The sequence below is a fragment of the Elaeis guineensis genome, chromosome 3, assembly GCF_000442705.2.
Source record: "Elaeis guineensis isolate ETL-2024a chromosome 3, EG11, whole genome shotgun sequence".
Taxonomy (NCBI): Eukaryota; Viridiplantae; Streptophyta; class Magnoliopsida; order Arecales; family Arecaceae; genus Elaeis; species Elaeis guineensis.
The window spans coordinates 4,053,421-4,062,374 of record NC_025995.2 but is presented as its reverse complement, the minus strand read 5'-3'; the positions used below and the strand labels follow the sequence as shown (position 1 = coordinate 4,062,374).

At 36.8% G+C, this 8,954-nt stretch overlaps 1 protein-coding gene across 1 annotated transcript; it reads right to left on the bottom strand.

The window, feature by feature from the left end:
* Window positions 1-3,896: 3,896 nt before the first annotated feature.
* On the bottom strand, window positions 3,897-4,550 carry LOC140856028 (secreted RxLR effector protein 161-like). Its single transcript, XM_073253212.1, has one exon. The coding sequence runs from the start codon at window positions 4,548-4,550 to the stop codon at window positions 3,897-3,899; it is 654 nt and encodes a 217-aa protein (XP_073109313.1).
* Between the last annotated feature and the right edge of the window lie 4,404 nt (window positions 4,551-8,954).

The window sequence follows — 8,954 nt, the reverse complement described above, 5'->3', positions numbered from 1 at the left end:
TTAGGAAGCATAAATGGCAATTAAAACGGGCAAAAAAATAGCCGTTGCTGACATTTCCCGTCGCAGGGGTCGACTCATGAGTCGACTCATGCTTCAGGAGTCGACTCATGAGTCGACTTCTGTTGCAACAGACCAGAAGCTGATTTCTGGAATTTTTCGGCTCAAATCAGCAGGTCGACTCATGAGTCGACTCATGCCTTTGTGGGTCGACTCATGAGTCGACTCACAGTCGTGCCAAGCCAAAAATCCAGCGTGCCATGGAATTTTTTCGTGCCATTCAGCTCATAGTGCCATGAGTTGACTCATGAGTCGACTCATGCACTTCAAACCTTCATAACTTCAAAAATATTAGTCCAAACACAATGAAATTTTCACCAATAGATTTCAAATCATTTGTTCTACCAAATGATATTATCAAATCAGGATTTTAGCAAAATTACGATTTTGCCCTTGAAGAGCATAAGGACTTTTTTCAATTGTTTGTATCCCTTCAATCTGCTTTGTAATCATCAAAATCAATCTAGGAGCAACAATCTCTCCCTTTTTGATGATGACAAAACATATGAACAAAAATATTTATGTTAATGCATTAATTTCAAAAAGAATCCATTATGGGTGTATATGCTTGAAAAGAGTATGATTCTTTTGGCATGTAATATAAATGCAAAAATAGTTTGTCCATTTTCTTAAAGATTTGAAAAGGGTATTAGATCATTTTGAGTTCAAGATATTTCAGAGCAAGAGAAGATAAATAACTTTTTTATGTATCAGAGCAAAAATAATTTTTACAATGATATCAGAAAAGATTTTATAATGTATCAGAGCAAGAAAATTTTTAATGTATCAGAGAAAATTTCATACAGTATCAGAGCAAATGTTATAATATTTTAGAGAAACCTTCACACTGTATCGGATCAAATGTTATCATGTATCAGATCAAGTTGAAAGAAATTGTAGGATGTATCAGAGTAAAACAAATTTCTTATTGATGTCTCAAGGTGAGTAAAATTTCAAAAGCAAGTTTGAATATCAGAGCATATATATAAAAAATACTTATTTGCATTGTACTCATGATTTTGCTTTTGATGGATTAAAGTTCTGTCTGATACCAAATTTCTCTGTCTGATACCAAATTTCGATACCAAAATTTCTCAAAGTAAGTTTTGTTTAATCTTTCAATCCTTGTTTTTCTCCAATATTTGTTTAATTTCTTCAATATTTGTTTTAATTTAATTTCTCCCCCTTTTTTTTTCATAATTTAGGGTTTTGCTTTTTGTCTAATTTCAATTTTTGTTTAATTTTAATTTCTCCCCCTTTTTGACATCATCAAACATAGTTAACTCTTTCTTTTCCTTTTCTGAAAATATTTTTTAATTTCTTCCTCTTTAGAGTTTTTCACAGATGTTTGCTCCTCCTTAATATAGCAATTATCAATAGCAAACACAATAAGGAGAAGATAATATTTCAACAGATGTATCAGAGATTGAAATATAACCAAAATATAATCATTACAAAGAGGTAGAAATATAGGTAAAAGATGATTCCATTAAAATCATAATTGTTTCAATACATAGAATTCAACCAGCTAAATGTCAATACATGGCCCCAAGGTATAGATCCTAGAACAAGATACTAACTCCTAAGATCTAGATAAGTCAATGATCAGAGTCATCAGATATAGTATGAGAAGATGATGGATCAGAAGTGCGTCCTCTACCCCGTCTGCCTCTCCCACGAGCAGGAGAATGAGATGAACTAGGTGGCTGAGAACGCTGAGATGCTAGGGACTGAACAGAAAGGGTGAGTCTAATAGAATCAAGGACGTTCAGTGCTCTGGAAACAGATTGAAGTAGAGCAGTGAACTGGGTGGTAGCATGCTCACTCGATCCTCTGATCTCTTTCCTCAGTAGCTCATATCCACCTTCTAGTGCTCCTCTGAGCCTGCCAGCCTCTGCAGTGAGGTCTGTGACCTCAATGGTAGACTCCTGTGGCTGGGGATGGGCCAATGCAAGGACTTGCCCCTGCAAGTCAAGAACTCTGCCAGTAAGTCTCCAGACTGTATCCTCAAGCTGCTGTATCCTGACGGACTGATCTGAAATCATCTGAAATATAGTGGAGATGTGGGGAGTAATGGTCTGATCAGAAGAAGTAGCTCCAGGTGCAAAAGAAGTACTACTCCACTGGCTAGACAACAAAGAAGCCACACGCTGAGATATATGCTCGATCTGATCGTCAGCCAGTCTGAACTCTGAATGAGGTGCTCTGCTCTCTGGCTGATACACTGGTGTGGGCATCCTAGTAAACTCAGAAGGGCCAGCCTCAGTATCATGAATGAACTGGGTATCTGGTGAAGCTGCCCTGAAATCATGTACAGGAGAAGATGGACCTTCTTCTTCTACTCTGCCTTCAGTTCTGTCTTCAGCTCTTTCCTCAGCTCTCTCCTCAGCTCTTTCTTCAGAGCCCTTGATCCAACCATCAACAGTCTTTGTAATTCCCATTCGGTGCAGGCTGTGTTGGTTGAAAGTGTCCACATGTGAGAGCTTGGTAGGTGTCTCCCCCTCACAGCTAACTCCAAACCTCCTAAAAACTCTAGTAAGGGCCATACCATAAGGCAAGTGTGCCTTGGATCTGTTCAAAGTTTCTCTCATGGCCTCTATCATAAGTGTAGGGAGGTTTAGGGGGGTCTGAGTGATGATATGAAACATGACACATACATCTCTGCCAGATAGTAAGTCATGTCTACCACTCCTAGGAAAGAATAGTTTTGTCACAATCTGATGCAGGACCCTCATCTCAATGGACAGTAGCTTTGCTTCCAATTTGTTTAAACTTCCTGAAAAATCTTCTCCTAAGATAATTCTGATCCCTTCTTCTTTAATTGGGAGTTCCATATATGAGTATCCTTCACTAGGCAACTGAAGTATCTCTCCCAATATCCTAGAATCCAAACAGATGTCAATCTCCTTTACAGTTGAAGTCACAGACCCGTTTCCATAATTTAGGTTCTGGTAGAACTCTCTGACTAGATCAACATAGGTGACTTCCTTAAGAGAGCAATAAAGTTCTCATCCTTGATTTTTGATCTTGGTAGCAAAAGTAAAGCCTTCTTTTTCAAAGAACCGAAAATCTATATTTTTCCCGGTTTCTACTTTTCTATCAGAAAGAAGATTTACACTGGGGCTTATGGAGGGTTGAGAGGGACCTTGAGCAGGTACTGAAACTGGATTGGGAACAGTGGAAGACTGAGCATGCCTTTTCTTTCGGACAATTTCCTCAGGCTCTCGGATTGATTTCCTTCTTTGGGGAAGTTTCATCTTTGGAGCCATATCCAATAAGGTAGCAGACAAGAAGACTTGAATTCAGTGGAGGAGGGATCACAAAAGAGTAAAGAAGAATTTTGGTGGAGAAAAGAAGTGGATTTTGAATGAACGGTGAAGTTCTAGGGCACGTTCCACCCGCGCCTAACACTGCGAGAAAGTACAGAAAAATCCTTTTCAAGGAGGCGATTTTTGGTGGAGAGGAGGAGGGAGAATTGCCTCAGAATTGATCCTTGGATTTGGAGCAAAAAGAGTTGGAGAGGACGGCTTTCGGAAGGAAGACGACGAGAAGATGAGTCGTCTCATAAACAGGTTTCCCGTTTTAAAAACAATGAACCCGATGGAAGTTGGTGGGATTTACAAGTTTGCCATTGAGTCGACTCATGGGGGTCGACTCATGAAGTTCAGAAAATCAGAAAAAATGCAAATAAATTCCAGAAAAATTCAAAATTTTGGAAGAAAGAATTTTGCTCAATGATAAGTTTTTAGAGTGATAAACTGAGCTTTTGAAACCAGGATAGATGTTGAAAATTGAGCTCTAAGAGTTTTTGACATCTATTCTTTGGAAATTGAGAAATTTCAGATAAATGGATCTAGAATTCCTAGATTTCTCCTAATTTCACAGAATCTTTCCTCACTAAGGGCCTTTGTAAAGATATCAGCTAATTGATTTTCAGTGCAAACATATTCAAGAATTATATTTTTATTTTGAACATGTTCTCTTATAAAATGATGTCTTATCTCAATATGTTTAGATCTTGAGTGTTGTATTGGATTTTTAGATAGATTTATAGCACTTGTATTATCACATTTTATTGGTGTTTCATTAAGTTTGATTCCAAAATCTTCGAGTTGTTGCTTAATCCACAAGATTTGAGCACAACAACTTCCGGCTGCAATGTATTCGGCCTCAGCCGTAGACAGTGCCACCGAATTTTGTTTCTTGCTAAACCATGAGATTAGGTTAACTCCAAGAAATTGGCAAGTTCCACTTGTGCTTTTTCTATCTAATTTACATCCAGCAAAATCAGCATCAGAATATCCTAACAAATTAATTTGTGAGTCCTTAGAGTACCATAACCCTATAGTTTGTGTACCATTTAAGTATCTAAGGATTCTTTTAACAGCATTCAAATGAGATTCCTTAGGATTAGATTGATATCTTGCACATAAGCAAACACTAAACATGATATCAGGCCTACTTGCAGTTAAATATAATAATGAGCCAATCATACCTCTATAGTATTTTAAGTCTACGCTTTTACCTTCATCATCCTTGTCAAGCTTACATGAGGGACTCATTGGTGTGCCAATTGGTTTGCAGTTCTCCATTCCAAATCTTTTGAGTAGTTCCTTGGTGTACTTGCTTTGGGTGATGGAGATTCCCTCTTTTGATTGTTTGATTTGGAGTCCGAGGAAGAAGGTGAGTTCTCCCATCATGCTCATCTCGAACTCTCCCTGCATAAGCTTAGCAAAGTCTTGACAAAGGGATTCATTAGTAGACCCAAAAATTATGTCATCAACATAAATTTGTATAATTAGCATATCATTTTGGTTTCTTTTAATAAATAGAGTTGTATCCACATTGCCTCTTGAGAAACCATTATTTAGTAGAAATTTGCTTAGCCTTTCATACCATGCTCTAGGTGCTTGTTTTAGACCATATAAAGCTTTATTTAATCTAAAGACATGATTGGGAAAAGCATGATTTTCAAATCCAGGGGGTTGTTCTACATAAACTTCTTCAGAAATATATCCATTTAAAAATGCACTTTTAACATCCATTTGAAATAGTTTGAATTTCATAAAGCAAGCATAAGCAAGTAGAAGTCTAATGGCTTCTAATCTAGCAACAGGTGCAAAGGTTTCATCAAAATCAATTCCTTCTTCTTGATTATATCCCTTAGCAACCAGTCTTGCTTTATTTCTAATTACATTTCCATGCTCATCTAATTTGTTTCTAAAGACCCATTTTGTGCCAATTATTGAATAATCTTTAGGTCTTTTCACTAAGGTCCAAACATTATTTCTTTCAAATTGACTGAGTTCTTCTTGCATAGCATTAATCCAGTTATGATCATTTTCAGCTTCTTCAAAAGTTTTAGGTTCAAGTTGAGATACAAAAGCACAATGATTAAGTACATCTCTAAGTGAAGAACGTGTTTTTACCCCATGCATAGGATCACCGATAATTAATTCCTTAGGGTGGTTGTGAACATACCTCCATTCCTTTGGTAAGTCATTTGTACCTTGAGGTTGTTCTTGAATTTCTTCACCTTTCTCATTTTGTTCATCTTCTTGATCCTTGTCTTCTGAAGTTGCTGAATCTTTCAGAGTGATCTCCTTCATACCTTCTATTAGTGGATCTGCATCATCAACACCCTCATTCTTCCTTGAAGGAAGATCGTTAGATTCATCAAAGACAATATGTATGGACTCCTCAACTACTAAGGTTCTTTTGTTGAACACTCTAAATGCTTTACTAGTGGAGGAGTAACCTAGAAGGATTGCTTCATCTGATTTTGCATCAAATTTACCAAGTTTTTCTTTGCCATTATTTAATACAAAACATCGGCAACCAAAAACATGAAAATAGGCAATATTTGATTTTCTTCCTTTCCAAAGTTCATAGGGGGTTTTCTTTAAAAATTATCTTATTAAAGCACGATTTAAAATGTAACATGCTGTGTTAATAGCTTCTGCCCAAAAATATTTTGGAAGGTTGCTTTCACAGAGCATGGTACGGGCCATTTCTTCTAAGGTTCTATTTTTCCTTTCAACTACCCCATTTTGTTGGGGTGTCCTAGGAGCAGAGAAGTTGTGGCCAATTCCATTTTCATCACAAAAATTTTCAAAGTCATGATTTTCAAATTCTGTTCCATGATCACTTCTAATATTTAGAATTGAAAACCCTTTTTCATTAGTGACTTTTCGATGAAATTTCGTGAAAATTTGAAAAGTTTCATTTTTGTGAGCTAAAAAGAAAACCCAAGTAAAACGAGAGTAATCATCAATTATTACAAATCCATATCGTTTTCCTCCTAGACTAGTGGTTTTAGTTGGTCCAAATAAATCCATATGTAAGAGCTCTAAAGGTCTAGAAGTTGAAATAGTGTTTTTGGATTTAAATGATATTCTAGTTTGTTTACCTAATTGGCATGCATCACAAATTCTATCCTTTTCAAAATTTAATTTTGGCAAACCGAGAACTAAATCCTTTTTGATTAATTTTGAAAGAGAATGCATGCTAATATGTGCAAGTCTACGATGCCACAGCCAACTAGTCTCATTTATTTTAGCATTTAAGGAAACTAGGCATTGCATGTCTAATTTAGTTAAATCATTCAAGTCTACCATATAAACATTGCCATGCCTATGTCCTATAAATTTAATGCCATCGTTAATAGGACTCGTCACAATGCATACAGATGATTCAAAACTTACTTTATACCCTTTATCACAGAATTGACTAATGCTAAGTAAGTTATGCTTTAAACCTTTAACAAGTAAAACATTCTCAATGTATTTGGAGGGAGTGATACCAATGTTACCTATCCCGATGATCTTTCCTTTGCCATTATCTCCAAAGGTGACCATCCCTCCATCCTTAGCATCAAGCGTGATGAATTGTGATTCATCACCAGTCATGTGTCTCGAGCATCCGCTGTCAAGATACCATTTCCTGTTTCCTTCTTGGGATGCTAGACACACCTGCAAGCACAGATCAAGTTTCTGTCTTAGGTACCCAAGCTTTCTTGGGTCCTTTCAGGTTAGTCAGAATGGTTCCTTTTGGAACCCATATTTTCTTTGTGTTTGCATATTTGTTAATAAGACATGTGTATGATTTATGTCCTATTCTTCCACATTTAAAACAAGTAATATTTGTAGGCTTTTTGCTTGAATAATTTGCATAAATATCCTTCAAAAATTTTTGTTTCTTCAGGGGTTTATAACCAAGTCCAGCCTTATCATATATAGCTTTCTGATTATCAAGGATCATATTTAGCTTGTTTGAACTTAAGGTGAACTTATCTACTATTGATTTCAGCCTGTTAATTTCATCCTTAAAGTTTTGATTTTCTTGAATCAATGTGAATTTTTCAATTGAAAGAATTTCAGCTTGTTTCACTAAGGACTGATTTTCCAATTTCAGCTCTTTGTTTTTCTTCCCTAATTTCTTTAATTCATCAATTGAATCATAGAAAGCTTCATGCAATTCTTCAAAAGTAAATTCACTAGTGGATTCAGAAGTTACCTCATTTTCATGTGCCATCAGGCACAGATTGGCTTGTTCGGTTGAAGTTTCCTCGTCGGAGCTTGAGTCATCACTCGCACTCCAGGTCGCCATCATTGCCTTCTTTTTGAATTTCTTTGGACCTTTCTTCAATTGAGGACATTCAGATCTGAAATGTCCTGGCTTCTTGCACTCGTAGCATATAGGGGTTTGATCTTTCTCCTTTTCTATGCTTTGATCCCCTTTTGTAAATTTCTTTCTCATCCCCTGTTTCCTTTTTCTTAGAAACTTCTTGAATTTTCGGGTGATGAGAGCCATCTCCTCATCCTGATCTTCATCTTCAGAGTCATCTGTTTCATAATCAGGTGAAGTTGTGGATTTGAGGGCAATGGTTCTTTTCTTTTTGATTTCATCCTCTTGATGTTGCATCATGCTAAGTTCATGAGTCATCAAGGATCCAAGAAGCTCTTCTAGAGGTAGAGTGTTCAAGTCCTTTGCTTCTTGGATGGCAGTCACCTTGGCTTCCCAAGTTCTTGGCAGTGACCTGAGAATCTTCCTTACAAGTTCACTGTTAGTATAAGATTTGCCAAGACTCTTTAAACCATTGATTATATCAGTAAAACGAGTAAACATAGCAGTTATGGACTCATCATGCTCTATTTTGAACAATTCATATTTATGTACAAGCATGTTTATTTTAGACTCTTTTACTTGATTTGTTTCCTCATGGGTGACTTCTAACCTATTCCATATTTCTTTAGCAGATGCACAAGTAGAAATGCGATTAAATTCACTAGCATCTAGTGCACAATAAAGAACATTCATAGCTTTGGCATTTAATTGTGCCAATTTCTTGTCAACCTCATCCCATTCTTTCTCGGGTTTGGTTGACTCCTCACCATCTATAATCTTGGTGGGTGTGTGAGGACAATTCACTATGATACTCCACATATCATAGTCGAGTGCTTGTATGAAAATCTTCATCCGAGCTTTCCAATAGGTGTAATTAGACCCATTGAAAAGTGGAGGTCGGTTTGTTGATTGCCCCTCGGCTAGAGAAGTTCCAACATGGGTTGCCATAGATCTTTGGCTCTTTGATTGTTAGATCAAAGAAGGGCTAGAGCACTGGCTCTGATACCACTTGTTGCCCAGCTATGCAACCCAAGAGGGGGGTGAATTGGGTTTCTAAAAATTTTAAGCCCAACAGATAACTTATGAAGAACAAATCAATGGCTTTAAATCAATATTAATTAACTAAAGCAGTATTGCAAGGATATAATAAAGAAATAAGATAAAGCGATAAAGCACACCACAAACACAAGGATTTATAGTGGTTCGGTGCTAACCTTGCACCTACGTCCACTCCCCAAGATCCCACTTGGGAATTTCAATCCACTATCCTT